The following is a 17,730-nucleotide window of genomic DNA, read 5'->3' on the forward strand; positions in this document are numbered from 1 at the left end:
ATATGTTCCTGATGTGTGGCAGTGTGTCCAGTGTGTTAGGGCATAATGTGTCCTCTTCGTGCTGCTGTTTAGTCAGCACCTGTGGATGAAATTGCAGGGATATCCAATCAAAGCAAAGATTTTGTATTTGTGTTCTTCCTCTTTCTGCATAGTTCTGGGTCATTGCAATGAGTGGTGGCCCATTTAAATAGTGTCCCGACACAGCTTAGTTTGTGCACCACTGGCCTGAGTTACTTGCCAAATTAAAAGTATCCGAGCCCCTCGAGGCACTGACCCGAGTTGTTGTGTGCAAAGGACAACACACAAAGGACGGTCCTTGTGTGATTGATCCAATGTGATCTGAATGCCAGGGTAAACAGTGAAGACTGGTCTTCAACACCCACATTGAACCTGGCTCCACTTGGCCTCCAGCCAACTCTCACAAACTACCATTGCCCTTCACTTTTCCTGGCCTCCCCTCTATTCTTGTTTTAAACTGATTGCGCATCAGGCAGTTTCAGCTGGCATTGTTACAGTTGGAATGAATCGATTTTGACTGAGCAACGACATAATTCTGCTTCTCAAGATCAGTCAATATTTTGTGATTATTACTTTAAATGATAACCATGAACAGGCTACGACAGTGAAGGCACTGAATCGTAATCACTGGACCAGCAGGAAAGATCAGTTTATGGCACGGAGGACACTGTCTGATTCGGCCTTGCATTCTCCCAACCTTCTGCACATGATGCCCCTCTGCTCTGTTTCGGTTTTGTTACGTCTTGATATATAACAGTCTCCAGTTATCTATTCTTTTGTTATTTCCAATACATGAGACCCTCTTTCCATGTCTTGTGCCTGGCTCCACAGCTCAGTGGTCAGAGCACTGGTCTCAGAAACAAGTGGTTGTGAGTTCGAGCCTGTGATAGTGTTTGTACATCCCCTGCTTCAAAGGGCAAAAAGAGCCCTTTAAAAATTATCTGAAGTTATAACAGTATCATTTCCTCCACAGACCAGAAATATGTGTGAATTTCCACATTGCTGTTTGTCCTTCCACTTGAGGAGCAGCATTTGGAATGGCAGGAAGCAGCTGACATCAGTGATGTTTGGCTGGAAGTACAAGGTGAAGCAGGAAAACTGCAGGTGAGCAGTGGGGGAGGAGCACAAACCCAGGGCATCCATCAAATACTTCCATTTGTTGCTGTAAACAGGTTCTAGTTTTGGAGTCTGGAATGGGACAATAGAGCCAAGTGAGTGACGTTCTGCTTTCTGGGGGTTGCTCTCTCCGAAAGCCTCTGGCACTCTCGGTGGAAGGTCTCCTTGTCAGTTTCCTTCTGTGGGTGAAAATGAGGGTCACTTCCCCGAGGGGGCATGGACACAGTCTTCCCTGGTTCCTCAAAGTGTTGACCCAGAAACCCGCACAGCACACACTTCATTGGGGAGACAGTGGCCTGAGATTGTTATCACTGGACACTTAATCCAGAGACCCAGATAGTACTTTGGGGACTTGTGTTTGAATCCAGTTGCAGCAGACGGCGGAATTTGAATTCAATACAAACCTGGAATTAAGCGTCTAATGATGAGCATGAATCTGTTGTCCTTTAAGGGAAGTAAACTGCCATTCTTGCTTACATGTAACTCCTGACCCACAGCAATGTGGTTGACTCTTAACTGCTCTCTGGACATTTAGGAATTGGTAATAAATGTTACCCTAGCCAGTGATGCCCTCATCCCATGAATTAATTTAAAAAGTACGTCAGGAATTCCTCCTGTATGCAATGATAACTGATTTGCTTTGCCCAATCTTTATGCAGGCTGAAGTCACCTGACTCTTGAAGTCAGTGACCTTTTATCATAATTAGAGCTCTCCCTTTCTGCTGGTGTCTTCAATTTCCTTTTTAGTGCCTTCTGCTAAAATTACCACACGAGTTAACTGGGGTGTATATACATCGACCACTGTCAATTTCTGTCCCTTGATGTTTCTAAACTGTACCCAGACTCCATTTCACCAGAACTAATATCCATTGTCATTACCATATTAATTTTATTCCGTAACCAGTAATGCTAACCTACCTCCTCCTTCTTGTCAGTCCTTCCAAGAAACTGAATATGCCTGGAGCCCAGCTTCAGACATTGTAGATATTTTGGTTTCTGATTTACCAAAACATCCTGGATTCTGGAAAAGTCTGAGTTCAGTAGAAATTAGCAGTTGTAACACTGCTATGTAAGAAAGAAGGAGGAGCAAAAATAAGGAATAAAGCCAGTTAACATGATTTCAATCAGTTGGGAAAGTGCTTAATAATGTCTCTTCATTACGTATGTTTTAGCAATGCTTTTAAAACAAAAATCGTATCATCTGATTAAATCAACGTGGTCAATCCAGAAGAAGACTTTCCATGATGGAGACAGGGCAGTTGCAGGTAAGTTCAAGGTCACCCTGGGGCCAGGCATGTTTGACAATTTCATTCCTTCTTGATAGTCAAACAAGTGAGGTCGCAAAGAGGAAACCAACAGCTGCATAACACCTGGATTCCCAAGAGGCATTTTGTAGGGTGTCACACTGGTGGCTAATAGATAAGAGAAGGGCTCTGGAACTGAAGGTAATGTATGAGCATGAATAGAGAGTTGGTGAACATGCAGGACATAACAGTAAGTGTTGTTGTGACTGTGATGAGAGGAGTGCAAAGGATTCGAAGGTCAATGTAAAGGTTGAATTAACCTCCAGGATGTTTTTAATGGACTTTCAGGACAGATGAGACCATCCTTCCTCTTGACAGCTGACCAGCCAGTCTGGCCACCAAATAAATTAATAGACGTATTGGTCACATGTGGGCAGGCCTCCTGGTGCCTTCACCTCCATGGGCAATATACCAGGAAGACTGTTAAGGGAAGATGGCGGAGATGGGAAACTGCATCCATGACATGATGCCCACGTTTACAAACAAGCCCTCCCCACATGACAACCGCGTACACAGAGATGAAGTGGAAAACAGCAGGTAACTGCTCGAACAGGTTTTGTGTTCTTTCTCGGGAAGGTTTTCTTTTAAAAAAGAATAAGCCCAGTGACATCACAATGGTTTGCCTGTGATGTCATAAACACAAACAAGAATAAACAATAACTGCTGTGTGTCCTCACTTCATGTTGAAACAACGTGAGGTGAACATTGCAGACTTGTAGCTCTGCAGTTTCAAGTGCGCATCGCTTATTTCTTTTCTCTCCCTCGTCAGTGTAATTAGAACTAACACTAATTGAAGCGGAGGGAAAGGAGCAATACATTCGTGGTATCACTCTTGGTTGTGAGAAGAGTTTTGAGGTAATTTGAATTCAATATATACTGGACACTATTTGTAAAGAAATTGGATTTTAGTACGAATTTCAAAGACGGGAAAACTGGAAAAATGATGTGAATGTGGGGTAACCCGATTGAATTGATGCGTGTATGTTGTGGGTCACAATGGTTCCAGTACTTGCCAAAACCAAAATTATATTGGCCACATTTTTGTGTCCACTCTTTGATGGAGCAAAATGTTTCTTCTGGTCTTTGCTGAAGGTGATATTAGCAGGGAAAATGTTCATCTCGGATGACCACAAGATCCCATTATCACAACAATTTGCAAAAAAAACAAGAATGGAATTCTCCCGTATAAATCATCTACTATTTATCCCTCAGTGAATGTTGTTTCAATGGAGAAACTAGTCATTACCAATTGTTATTCATGAAAACGTGCTTTCTGCACATTAACCAGTGCCTTTCCTACATTACAGCAGCCAAAAAATAGTATTTGGATGAAAAAGGCCCTTTGGGAAATCATTCCAAATGTTCAAGGAGTTGAATTAGAGCAAAGCTTCGTTGAGTTTCATTTTGAACTGAAGTATCTGAAGGGTGATGTCCTGGCTGCTCAGTTGACAAGTTAAAATGTTAAATTGTTGAAGGAAGACCAAGTAGACAGTGAAGAGGCAAATGAATATTTGACATATATAATGAGGCTGAAGTCAGCAGTTGATATTTTTTGGTCTAGTATTTAAGTGTGATCGTACTCTTTCTCTTTTCATGTTGAATTTGGCTTTTACTTTTATGGTGTTTTCATTTGTCTTTTAGGTTTGACGATACTTCACCTTTCTCATTCCTCAGACTCCAACCCACTTTGATTCTGAAAGGTATGAGTTATCATTAATTTTTCACAAAGCACAAGCTTCAATCCAGTTCCTTGTCTCCCTGTGTTCAGTCAGGCATTGACTCACTTATTCCAGACTTCACATGGAAATTTGCCTTTCGAGTCAATGGGGACTGCAGATGCTGGAGAATCCAAGATAACAAAGTGTGGAGCTGGATGAACACAGCAGGGAACTGCAGCAGCTTGGCCTGCTGTGTTCATCCAGCCCCACACTTTGTTATCTTGGAAATATTCCTGCTCCTTTGTTCCATTTGCTCATACTCATCTCTGACATATTAAATTAGATTAGATTCCCTACGGTGTGGAAACAGGCCCTTCAGCCCAACAAGTCCAAACCGCCCCTTGAAGCATCCCACCCAGACCCATCTTCCTTTCACCCACACACCCTTCAACACTACGGGCAAATTAGCATGGCCGATCCACCTAGCCTACACATCTTTGGACTGTGGGAGCACCCAGGGGAAACCCATGCAGACACGGGGAGAATATGCAAACTCCACACAGTCAGCCTGAGCCTGGAATCGAGCCCGGGTTCCTGGCACTGTGAAGCTGCAGTGCTAATCACTAAGCCACCGTGCCTCCCATATCCGACGAGATTAAAACAGCAGCGGTCCATTGACACCTCTGAAAAGTAATAGTTGTCAGCCTTGCATCAATGACAGCAGCCTGACCCTGGAGTCAGACATTTCTCAGTGTAATATCACTGAGCACAATGAGGACTGATGTGGCAGCCCCCTTGAGCGACCTTGACAGACTGAGCAATAGGTGACCCGACATCTAACTGATGTCTCTACAGTTTCCCAGCTGTTTTCTCCCCACTCCCCACACTGGGTTCAGTCTCCCACTGGGCTGACTGAGTCCCACTCACTGGACTGCAGAGGTGTGGACTCTGAGAAGCTGACTGCCTCGGGTGTCCATCTGGCAGTGCCCATTACCCTGTATTAATGCCAGAGACTGCTCTTGGTGAACCTATCCTGCATGAAGGCAGCCTACCTTGCCTCGACTGTGGGTTACTCCCTTTAGATTCTGAGACAGTGCTTCCAGGGTGTGTAGAGTGATTTTTACTTATATATTGATGTGAAAGCTTTGTTGATTTTTATTTTGAGTGGCCTAAAAAGTCTGAAACCTGACGTCCGTGTTGGCTTAGTTAGGATTTTAGAGTTGTGTTTTCTAAGCAAGAGCAATGTGATATCAGAAGAGCAAACAGATCATGGACAGATGTAACTACACTGAAGTCAGCATTTTATCTTTTTTGGTCCAGTATTTAATTTTTATGGCAGTCTTTCTCTTTACATGTTTAATTTTGTTTTGTCTGTCATGATGGTTTCATTTATCTTATAGATTTGACTGTTATTTCCGGTCAGTCAGCTTGCCGAAGCAGTCAGATTTCCGTCATACTACTCTGAATAAAAATGGTTTGTACTATCCTTGGTTTTTTACACATGACAAATTCCAATCCCCTGATTACTTATTCTTCATATTCCTATATACCATCCAACACTCACTCACTCGCACGTTCTTCCACGATGTGCAAGATGTTTTATATATTTGGTCACAGGTTTGTCCCATTTCATTCTGAGGGAGCTGAAATATTTGAAGGCTGATGCTCTCGTCTGCTCACTTGGCCTTTTAAAGTTTCAATTGTTCTAAGGAAGAGCAAGATGATATTGAAAGAGTAAACAACATTTGTGTTGACCATGAGGGATTGTCCTTCTCAACTTCTCCCCGTGCCTGACATGCTGGTTAAACAACCACCAGCTGTCTCTCTCTCTCACTCATGTGAGCACAGCCCTATGATGTGGTGTGATAATGGTGACTTTTTTTTTCGAAAGGTGGGTCACTTTGAAACAGACAAGCGGGTTTTTCTTGTGATAATCACTGACTGTTTATGTCAGGAAATATCTATTGCTGCACTTTTCAAATCCAAGCTATGTCCGTTGGGTGTGAAATCTGGCGACAGACGTTTTTCCAAAAATGTTGTCCGTTGGAGCTTCTGAAGTTGGAGTCTGTTGGGTTCATTCAGAACTTCAAGACTGCCATTTATGTTATGCCAGTGTATTCACGGTAAATGGATAAATGGTGGATAAATGGAGTTAAGAGAGAAACACATCATGATGTGATACAATGGAGCAAGCTCAAGAGACCTTATTCCTATGAATTCAGAAAATATCGTTTAAGTTCTGAGATATTCAGCAAGCAAACTGTAAGACAAATGGAGTAACAAAAGTATGCTGTGTACTAGGATAGAGATCTGTTCAACTTTTCTAATTGGTATTAATTAAGTAAGCGACGTGCAAATTCTTCTTTTCAATTTAAGACTGAGATAGAATAGTCACCCAATTTACATTCATGATGAACATAGAACAACGACATAATCATGAAGAGGAATTGTGTCCCTTGATGTAGTGTAGTGGGGGTGGTGAACATAACTGTCATGTTTTTCGTAAATTTTTGACAATCATCATGACTAGAACTAACTTATAGCCACAAACTGGAGTGTGTTAATAGGAGTTAAGTGTGGACATGAGATGGTGTTTCAATCACTGGCCACATTCCACTGCTCTGCCACATGCTGTGCCTGGCAACCTTCAGTTAACAAAGTCCAAATTTGAACCAGATTTGCAAACCAGTTCCTGAATTTGAAACAAGAAGAGAACATGTCATCTGTCAGGCAAGCTAGTGTGTTGTGGCATTTTGACTACGAGAGGTAAATAAAACAATGTTCATGTGGAACTCTACTTAATATTTGAAACCTGAATGTGCACACTTCAGTTGATTTTCTCCACTGCATAATTAACTTCAACTCTTCCATCCTGCTTTTATTGACATGTTAATATCTGCTTGAGAGATTTCCTCCATGCCTGTTGATTGCTTACTAATTGCATATGTTCAATATGCTGTGAAAATGCACCAGTTTTGAATTATCGCCGCAAAAACTGTGCGTTGAGGGACTGTGATTTACTGTGCTCGATTATTTTTTTTTCCTTTTTGCTGGCATTGTGAAAACTTAGAACACTGAAGGGCACATCCTTCCATAGATATCCTGCCCTTTCTTCTGTTACACCGTGCGATGAATGGGAAGGAAAGGAGCGGGAAGAATGATTATGAAGTAAATTTGAGTAGGGGAGCTGATAGCCTGGTACCACAACAGCAGAACAGATGGAAGGAATGAGTAGTAGGGTGAGAGAGGAAGGAACAGAGATTTCACCATTAAAAATGGTGAAAGCAATGTATTGACAGCTGGTAGCCTTTATTTTAGTAACGTATTGCAACCATTCAATAGTTTTGCTCTTTTAATATTTAAACATGGACATTACGTAATTTCTCTTGCTGAGATTGTCAGCATGGTCATAAAACATCAATTTATTTTTAATGTTATTTGTCTTACTGGATCAAAATATGGTGACACATAAACAATTTGAGCTTCAAAATCTCCCCTTCCCCTACCGCATCCCAATACCAGCCCAACTCGTCCCCTCTTCCCTAATCTGTTCTTCCTCTCACCTATCCCCTCCTCCCACCCCAAGCCACACACCCATTTCCTTCTGTCTAACCTCATCCCGCCCCCTTGACCTATCCGACCTCCCCAGCCTGTCCTATCCCCCCCACCTCCCCACCTACACTCACCTTTACTGGCTCCATTCCTGCCTCGAAACTTGTCTGTCTCCTCCCCACCGAACTTCTCCTCTATCCATCTTCGATCTGCCTCCCCCTCTCTCCCCGTTTATTTCAGAACCCTCTCCCCCTCCCCCTTTTCTGATGGAGGGTCTAGGCCCGAAACATCAGCTTTTGTGCTCCTAAGATGCTGCATGGCCTCCTGTGTTCACCCAGCTCCACACTTTGTTAGAGATAATGGGAACTGCACATGCTGGAGAATTCCAAGATAGTAAAATGTGAGGCTGGATGAACACAGCAGGCCAAGCAGCATCTTGTGCTCCTAAGATGCTGCTTGGCCTGCTGTGTTCATCCAGCCTCACATTTTATTATCCACACTTTGTTATCTTTGTTTGAAGGTTATGCTTTTCTTCAGTCATGCTTTTTTATACTTGTGTGGGGTAAAGTTCTTAAAACGACAACTTCATTTAATTGAAACACATTTTGTACAATTTTCTATTACTTGGAACAAGTCTTGGAAATACATTTCCTGTGATTACAGACAATTCATCATTCTGACTGAACCGGCCAGCTACTCTGGCAAAGTTGAGAGGTTCACATTGGATTTCAAATTTCAAATCAGGCTCCTTAAAGAGTGCTCCAATTCCCTCCTTTGCTGACATGCTCCACCCTGACCCCTGCCCAATTCCAAAGGTATATTCATCTGCTGACATGAAGGAAACTGAATTTGATATAGGGGTGCTTGATGCGATTTGAACTATGAAGTTCTTTGTGAGAGTTCTTAATTTCTTTTGCACACTCCACAGTATCAAGTATGATAACCCTTAGGCAGCACATTGGAAGAGACCTTGCATAGCACGAGCTGTGGAACAAAAAAAAAGAGGTTTCCTTTTTCTTCAGTTTCTCCCTCCTTCTATTTTCCGCCAAGTCAGCAAACATTTTACACCTCTCTGTTTTCCTACCAGTTATGTAAGCTTGCTTTCAAGAGTAATTAGATTCCTCAAAACAATATTGTTCAGAAATGTGAAGTCAGTGATATTGTTAACAGAGAATTCAAACAGGATTGAAGCCAGACTGTCCTGTTTCCGGTAGCTTGCTGTGGCCTCGAGCTGTAGACAGAAGTTGCTGTACATAATTCCACATTTACTCTGTTGTGGAAACTTTCTGGCCCATCTGATGACTGGATTGAAGTAGAAATTGAGAAATAGTGGGTAGTCAGCTGAAGGGATTTAATATTAAATGTTTATTTACTTAAAATGATGGTTTAATATTCTTGAGATCGATACAAAATAACTCCAAGGCTCAAATTTCTGTTTTATATGAATCTAGCTGGCCATGTTTCTGTGATGTTTTGACTTTAACTTTGTATTTTCTTTGAATGGTTCAAGTAATACATGAAGTGACCAGCTGCTTTATCATTGGATTGAACATATTGTATCTCCTCATCAATGGTATTCCCCTCCAGCCCTTCAATGCTCATATCTTTGCACTTCTAATTCTGGCCACTTTGATTTTCCCTGCATGCTTGATCTTCTTTATTCTGTCATTGGTGTGTTCAGCTACCCAGTTCTGGGACACTCTTCCAAAACATCTCCTCTTTGTCCTCAAATCCAATCTTTCTGACCAAGCTTTTGGTGGCCTGTCCTAGTTTTAGCTTCATGAATCTTGGAGTGATTTTTAAATGATTATGTAAATGTGAAGCATTTTGAAATGTTTCTACCATGTCAGAGATCTATACAAATAAACGTTGTTCCTGCATCACATTTACTTTTTAAATTCGTACTCTCTGTAGGCATCAGGAGATGAGCTTCCATCACATCTCGCTGTCGATACCTCCAACGTTCAAATTCTTAACTCTGAGACCTCAAAAAGACTCGTCGAAAATTTTGTAATCGCTCTCATGAACAAGGAGCGTTTCTACATCCGCACATTCTTTTCGACATACAAAGCATATACCACTGCTGAAAGTGTGTTGTACATCCTCCTGGACAAGTGAGCATAAATCTAATGAGCATCTCCTTTGTTTAATGGTAATGATAGAAAAGTATGTTCTGTCGAGTAATTTTTGTTATTAATCCTTCTGGCAATGAATCGCTGAAACTAGCCATATGGAAACAACTCTCAGTAAACTGAGAATCTCCATCCAACCCTCAGTAAGGGAGACGATTTTTTGTTCATTGAAGACATGAACTTACCTGCACCCCAATCCCTCGGACGTTAAGCTCTGCAAATTTGGGCTTTAACTTTCATCCAGTTTCATCAGAAAAGTCCACATTTTTTAAAGTATTCTGGAGGATTTTATCCTCCACACAGATGGTTTTATCCTACACCTTCTGCCCAAAAGGTCCAGATTCAAATTCTATCTCCTATGTCATGTGTCATAATAAGTTTGAATAACTTGATTAAAAGTAATTAGACTTGAAGTCCTTCATAAAGAGAGACTGCAGTGGGACTGATGAGCTTGTTTGTTTACAACAAGGCAAAGCAGTCCTTCAGCTCTCCTGTTTTGTGCCCCCATCGCTTTCCAATATCCCTGATCCCAAATGGTGGCACAAATCATGTTTAAGCACCCGGCTAGTGATTTGGGACAGAAGTGAATAAAACATACTCACAAAACATAATGCTGAGACAGGTGCCAATGTATTTTTGATTATTTTTTCGCAATAATGAAGCGATCGAGAACCAGTACAATACACCGATTAAAAAGTGTGGTGAATGTATTAGGACAATGTCTAGACCTTGGTATTAAAGATAAACAGTGACGTTGACTTCCTTCAATGCTTTTTATGTAGTTTGGAGCTTCCTACAACTATGTTTGGAATGTTTAAGTTTCTGCATGTAGTGAATGGAAAAATGTTATTTTAATTGAAAGAAGCCTATCAATTGTCTGTAATAACAAAGTGTGGAGCTGGATGAACACAGCAGGCTAAGCAGCATCTTAGGAGCACACACGCTGACGTGTCAGGCCTAGAGCCAGCTTTTGTGCTCCAAAGATGCTGCTTGGCCTGCTGTGTTCATCCAGCTCCACACTTTGTTATCTCGGATTCTCCAGCATCTGCAGTTCCCATTATCTCTGATCAATTGTCTGTAAGTCTGTGTTGGGCATAACAATCAAAGTTTGGAAGCTGAGTTCAGGGTGAGGAACCTTCATTGCAAAACTGAAATGTTGGTCAAATGAATGTCTGCTTCCAACTGAAATATGCAGGAATACCGCAATTCTGTAATAATGGGTGAAATGTTTTTCAAATGACATCAGTGATGGTTTCTCTCGTCACCTCAGTTTTTATACATTAGTTTTTTGCACGTTGGGTGAGCATTGAACAGTTTATGTACTTCACAAATGGTGTTTTGGGGTAACTTATCAAAGCTCAGTTCGGGTACAAAGCGATTCTCACCACTGCTGACCTTCAATTGATGTACCTCTGACATTAGAGGGATATCCCTGGGTAGGAAAAGTTTCCCAAATGTGCTATGGTTATAAAATTTGAGAAAATCAGCAAATAACCAGAGATGATTAGATTTTTCTTCAAAGCAGTAAGCTAATGAGCTGGCTTTCATGAACCCAATGGGTTGCAGAAATCGATCCAGCTGGACCTTTCAAAAGTGAATTTGGGTTTCTCTTTTTGCCTGTTGCCAAAATATTCTCTTTCTTTGCCCAACTAAATAAGTGTTCCAGCAGAATAATTCCAGCAATAAGCTTCTGAGTTTTTAAAGAAAGGTGACCCATTCTTGCCGTAGAATTTGAAACATCACAGCTCACTCATGTGTCTCATGTTATCTCTCAGATGTGAGATAGTGGACAACGATTCTTCGCAGGTTATTACTTTCTTCTTTGCTTTTGTGTTAGGCCGGTGGTCACCTTAGATGATGGTATTCTTTTAAAGGTAAAGCGAAAATTTCGTAAAACCAAGGAATCTCAGCAAACTGTGGTTTGTTGAAATTTGAGGAGTTTGGTTCTCATTAAACTCTAAGGTAGCTGCGGTTAAGACAATCATCTGTTATATTTACTGTCTCCTCCTTTCACAATGTAGCTGTTTATTACTTTGGCTGCTTTGATCTCTAACTTGTCCATTGTCTTTTGGTGAAAGTCTCCATCTGCAGGGAGATTCTTGGAGTTTTTAAAAAGTCAACAACAAAATGGCTTCCATGCCATTCAAATTTCAAACCCATTTTACCAATTGGACAGATTTTGTGTTTAAGATTAGTGTTTGAGTCAACCATTTTAATTCGGCTAAAAGATCATCATAATTCAACGGATGTTTATAGCATCCGTTCACCTTACACGCACCCTACATTTCAAAATTTTCCTTTATCCGTGGTGAAAGGGAGAAACAGTCTGACTAGATGCTACAGTTATTTTGGTGTTCTGTAATTAGATCCAGGGAATTCATCTCTTTTTACTTGAGTGTTCTCATTTACTGAGGTTTTTATTTGAGACAGAGAATTAACTTGAGTTCAAAATGGTTAGGATCGTATAGTATGAGTATAATTTAAAAAATCTGTTCCTGCCCAAGTTTTCCAAGTGTTGACGATCAGTCCATGACTTCTGAAGGAATGAATTTATGACTGACAGATTTGGTGACGTGACAAAGATGCGCGAAAAAATTAACCTTAGAGGACTTCGGAATACTGCAGAGAAATATAGGTTTAGCAAGTAGTCAACGATCTGACAAATAGAGTTGTATATGGTAAATTTGAAGTCCATTTTGGCAGAAAGAATAGCAGTTTTGTTTTTATTGAGGGAGATTGCATTGCTCTGAGATACAGTGGAATCTGGGTATCCTCGTGCATGAATCACAAAATGATCGTGTACAGACATGTTAAGTAATTTGGAAAGCAATTAAATGCAGAGCAGAGCTCTGGAATATTGTAAATGCAAAGATAAACAGATACTTGTTGAGGGAGAGGAGGTGAAAGGTCATTAGGAGAGGCAGGAATGTAGATTTGAAGTTACGATCAGATGAGACAGAACCACATTGAATGCTTTACTCTTCCCTCCTTGTATGGGAAGTGGCAGGTATGCTGTAAAATGCCAAATTGGAGTTTCACTGCAAAGTATTAACAAACTCGGTAATCAAGGCTTCAAATGCCGAAATCCCGAACCTTCAGATGTTTTTCAGTGGCTGAATGCAAATTGTAGATTCAAGCTTGTTTAAAATCACTTAGTTTGTGCTGTCTGACCAATTGCAGATATGGGAGCTTTGACACCTCAGAGGCAGAAGAGATTCCAGTAATCGATTCAGTGAGCACAAAGTAAGATTTAATCTTATGTGTGACTTAATTAAGTTTCATCCAAAATACAACAATGTTAAAAAACCTGCTGGCACTTCCTGTAAGATCTATGGAGGGCCTTCCTCCCACAGCAATGCAGCAAACACTAGACAGCAGCAGTCACATTAACAAAGTTGCTTGATTGTATCAAAAATCTACACAGATTTTGTTTGTTTAAAAAGAAAAGTTGTATCAACAGAAAAGATCCAAAAGTGTTCAGTGAAAAATTGCTCATCCATTCACTATTCAGATCTCCATTTGTCGCCAAACATTTAGATAGCTGAGCTCTGAATTAAGGATACAACATGTCGAAGAATTGAGGTTCCTACCTTCTCCCCTCCCCTCAGTCTGCCTGTGGTGTCTTTCAAATCTCCTGTGAAGGTTTTGAAGAAAAACCTACTCGCAGTACATCTGGAGGGTGATCTATTTTATAAAAACAGTTGACCAAGAATGAAATAGAGGCAGAGCTGCAATCTTTTCTTTGCTGTCATTATGGTTGGTATTGCTGAGCTTATACAAAAGAGATCTGCAGGCCAATGTCCACTGTAGGAGTTGAGGAGCTCCAATATTTGCCAGAGAGACAGACATGTGCAGCTCTCAGCTGGTGACTTAATTCATGCCCAGTGCGTCGTTAAGCCGGCTACTTTGCCCACCGCTGACAATACAGTATAATGGTGCAGAAGAGAGTTCAGCTTTCCTCCTGAACTCCCCTCCACTTTGCCAAGAATGTCATGTCTCAGGCCAAGGCCAGTTGACTTGGAACATTCAGCCCTGTATGTACAGACAGTATCTGAAGTTCTTCATTGGAAAGTTGGTTGCCCTTCTATATTTGGGCCAGGAGCTCTTTGTTTGAGATATTTTTAGACTTTGCAACAAATATAAAATGTTGAAGATATGAATCTGTTACATCCTTCTGTCCCTCTCTCTGTCTTTACAACCACACTCCAGTCTCACGGTCTTATCCTGTAAACTATCGTTCAGGGTTTTGGGGAGACCACTCACCATATTCTGTAGTTGCGTCTTGACCCGTTGTTAGAAAATTAGCTCTCAGTGGCACGAAATGCCGACTCAATGTCTTTCAGGTGTATGGAGATAATTTTCTTGTGGATGTGGATGTTTCCTCAAATTTACTTGATAACACTTTTAGGACCATTTGCAGATCACCTGACGGTGCAAACTACAAGGCAGATGGGAAACCATGCTCTCTAAAATCTGTCATGAAAGAGTAAATTTGAATACAATATGTGGTTAAGGTTTGCTTTATTCAGAGCACAAGGAATACAAAGGAAACTACCGATGAGCTAAGAATTACTGGGTACAAGTGTTTGTTTAAAATGACATTCTTCACAACTAATTTCAGCAGCGGAAACAATGCTAACATTCCGAGCTGTGAGGAGCTTGAAAATCCAATTCCTCCAGAGACAGTAGCTGAGATCAGAAAGTAAGTATTGATCCAATGTATGAGGAAATGATGCTTTCATCAGAATACAACTATGTGAAGGGCAACCTCTGGAGGCCGCCATTTTCAGGAACATGATTTAGAGACTTTCTCCTGAAACTTAGCAGCATCTGTGGTGAGAAAGCAGAGTGGGCATTTTGAGTTGAGGTTCCCATGTTCAGAACTTCGCATCTCTGAAGACGTGTCGCTTGGCTCAACTTGAACTCTGTTTTCTGTCTGTAGATGCTGCAAAACCTGTAGAGTTTCTCCAGCAATGTCTGCTTTTCTTTCAGCTTGTCGGCTTCTGTAGTTTGTTCTTTTACATTAAAGAAACAGTTGGCTGTTGTTCTAATATTTGCTTTGTTCTTAGTGTTGTAAAAAGAAATTTTAGATGGAAGATTGTGGTTCATGCTGCAGGCCTTCTGCTGGAACTGCAACCTGGAGGCCTTGGCCGATTCCAGCGGTGACCAACAAAGAGATCATCGCCGGGTTACTCACCAGTTGACGGTTTGGCTCAGTTTTGACAGCTGCTAGTCCAGTGAAAGGGGTGGCAGATCAGCACCTTTCTCAGCCCTACTGTTAATGCTGATTGTCACTGAGGTTGTGTAAGTGGGCGCCATTAGGAAAGTGAGGGAGGCAGTCCTTAGATGTCAGGGAGAGCCCAGGTGAAAAAGAGAACTGGCCCATGTCACATAGCTTTGCAATGTGTAGGTGGTAAACTCCCTCCCTGCCATTTTCCTAATCCTCCCACCTCCAATTTAATTGTCAGCGAATGATTGGCCATGCATTAACACACAGTCTTTAATGGAATATTTCTTTTCCAAACATTGGACTGTGCACTGCCGGTAAATATATTGAAAAACTTGACTCTCTAACTCTGTTTGCAGTGTTATTACATGTCCCACCTCCCCGCATTGCCCAAAAAAATCCAGACCATTGTGCTTTGAGAACTTGTGTGAAAGTTGAAATTCCTTCTTCCTTGCAACTCCCCCAGCTCCTCTTCCAGACTCAACTCCTGTCACTTGCAAACCACCTGTTAGAGCTTGGAAGGGAAAAACAAATCTCGATCTATTGTAGTTACATACATCAGAAATATTGCCTGTTTAACAAATCCAGTTGAATAGGACTTGAAAACGTGAGAGGGCTAGTCATCTGAAGAGTGGTTGTGGGTTTTGGTTCAGTTTAGGATGGAGTTTAGAAGGATGGGAGGGAATTTTATTGGCACTTACAGAATACTGAGAGGCCTGGAAGGATTGTACATGGAACAGAGAAGATGTTTCCACTAGGAGGAGAGATTAGGACATGCGGGCACAGTCGCGGAGTGAAGAGGCCAACCTTTAGAACTAAGGTAAGAAAGAATTTCTTCAGACAGGGAGTGGTTAATCTGAGGAAAACATTGCAGGAAGCCGACGTCATTCGGACTATTTAAGATAGAGAGAGAGATGGGTTCTTGATTAGTAAGGGGATCAAGAGTTTCAGAAGAAGGCTGGCGATTGGGCTTCAGAAACATCACAGCCAGAATTGAATGGCAAAGCAGACTGAGGAGGTTGAATGAGCTAATTCTGCCCCTATATGTTATGGTCTTATGCATTTGACACTAAATATTTCATTGGTCCTTTTGTGATGAAGCCACTTCTGGGTGCAAGTGTTTTTTTAAAATGTCTTTAGTTTTTGCCTTATATAGTCAGGAAGGCAAATGCAATGTTGGCATTTATTGTGAAAAGATATGAATCTAAAAACAGGGCTGTACCTCTGAGGCTTTATAAGGCTCTGGTCTGGCCGTACTTGGAGTACTGCGTGCAGACTTGGGCCCATATCTCAGGAAGGATGTACTGTCCCTGGAACGTGTTCAGAGGAGGTTCACGAGAATGGTCCAGGGAATGGAAACCTTAAAATATGAGGAACGGTTGATGACTCTGAGACTATACTCATTTGGAGTTTAGAAGGATGAGGGGTGATCTAATTGAAACTTTCAGAACACTGAATGGCCTCGACAGAATGGTTGTTGGGAAGATGCTTCCATTGGTAGGAGAGACGAGGCCCCGAGGGCACAGCCTTAGAATGAAGACAAGACCTTTTAAATTGGAGATTTGCAGAAACTTCTTCAGCCAGAGAGTTTTAAATCTGTGAAATTCACTGCCACAGAATGCTGTGGAGGCCAGGAAATTTAAAACTGAGACAGATAGGTGCCTGATTATCAAGGGGATCAAGGGCTATGGGGAGAAAGCAGGAGAATGGGGTTGAGGAACTTATCAGCCATGACTAAATGGCAGAACAGACTCAATGGGCCGAATGGCCTAATTTCTGCACCTATGTCTTACGGTTTTGTGGTCTTAAATAATTGCAGGTCTAAAACCTTTGACAGCCCAAACTCTGAGAAAGATGAAGAACCAAGTTCACCAAAAGAGACAGCAACAATTTCAAAGTAAGTTTCATCCTTCTGTGCTTCATTCATAATACATACCATGAAAAGAAATTGCAGTGAATATAGTAGCTCTTGAAAGATTATATCGCCGTTCGAGACAATAAAAATCACATTAAAGAAACAGCTTTAATCCCTCCGAGGCCATTGCCAGTAATTAAATCAATGACACATTTCAGCCTTTGATCGATAGAAAACATTTAAAAATGTTCAGTGAAAATTTGATTGGCCCTCAACATCCAGACCTTGTGGTCTAACTTGCAACAATGCTAAACTGCGAAACCTCCCACCTCCCCTCAAATGCACAAGCCGATGTAACTGGAGTGTCCTACATATTTTCTCTGAAAATTTGGAAAGCAAACCATCTAGTGTAGTCATTCATGTGGACTTTGACCAAATGAGGACTTGAAATACAGAGCATTTTGGGATTCAAAATTTATTTTCAATGTTTACAAGTCATTTGTAGATGCAAATCCTTTCCTTAATTTGTGCTTCATGAGCACTTGCAGCTGCAGATATTTTGGCCGTATAGATTGTCGGGTGGGTGGGAATCAAAGTTTGCCAGGCATCTGTGTAACCATGAGGAAGCAAGTTTGATCAGAAGTACTTTTGATGTGTTTTAATTCTGCAATTTGGAATGCAGCAGTGTGAAAAGGGAATGATGGAGTATCATTGATTTCAAAACTTTTTGTGCAATGTAATGAATGCCACTCCAGACTATGGCAGTCACATTAAAGTGTCTGCTGGACTGCTTTCCTAGAAAATTCATGGTAGAGATATTTACCTGAAATGATAGCATCACCATTGAAGCATCCAAAACACTTAGATG

The 17,730-nt window shown here is 41.3% G+C and overlaps 2 protein-coding genes across 4 annotated transcripts in view; both read left to right on the plus strand.

Annotated features, from left to right (window-relative positions):
• The first annotated feature begins 2,393 nt into the window (after positions 1-2,393).
• On the plus strand, positions 2,394-14,757 carry LOC132208890 (ral guanine nucleotide dissociation stimulator-like 1). Of its 2 annotated transcripts, XM_059644198.1 has the most exons (6): positions 2,394-2,975; positions 3,208-4,138; positions 5,497-5,570; positions 9,563-9,762; positions 12,961-13,023; positions 14,402-14,757. In XM_059644198.1, exons 3-6 carry the CDS (start codon positions 5,568-5,570, stop codon positions 14,484-14,486), a joined length of 351 nt encoding a protein of 116 aa, XP_059500181.1. In that variant the 5' UTR covers positions 2,394-2,975; positions 3,208-4,138; positions 5,497-5,567; the 3' UTR covers positions 14,487-14,757. The 2 variants fall into 2 exon arrangements, with proteins under 2 accessions (XP_059500181.1, XP_059500182.1); XM_059644199.1 differs by lacking the exons at positions 2,394-2,975; positions 3,208-4,138; positions 5,497-5,570 and adding an exon at positions 6,793-6,862.
• Positions 14,755-17,730, plus strand: part of LOC132208889 (ral guanine nucleotide dissociation stimulator-like 1) — a 37,841-nt gene continuing 34,865 nt past the window's right edge. For both annotated transcript variants that reach the window (XM_059644196.1, XM_059644197.1), the window contains exon 1: positions 14,755-16,904. In XM_059644196.1, the coding sequence (XP_059500179.1) occupies positions 16,714-16,904 (191 nt within the window). In that variant the 5' untranslated portion in view covers positions 14,755-16,713. The remainder of the gene's footprint in view (positions 16,905-17,730) is intronic.

Source organism: Stegostoma tigrinum, unplaced genomic scaffold, assembly GCF_030684315.1.
Source record: "Stegostoma tigrinum isolate sSteTig4 unplaced genomic scaffold, sSteTig4.hap1 scaffold_57, whole genome shotgun sequence".
NCBI lineage: Eukaryota > Metazoa > Chordata > Chondrichthyes > Orectolobiformes > Stegostomatidae > Stegostoma > Stegostoma tigrinum.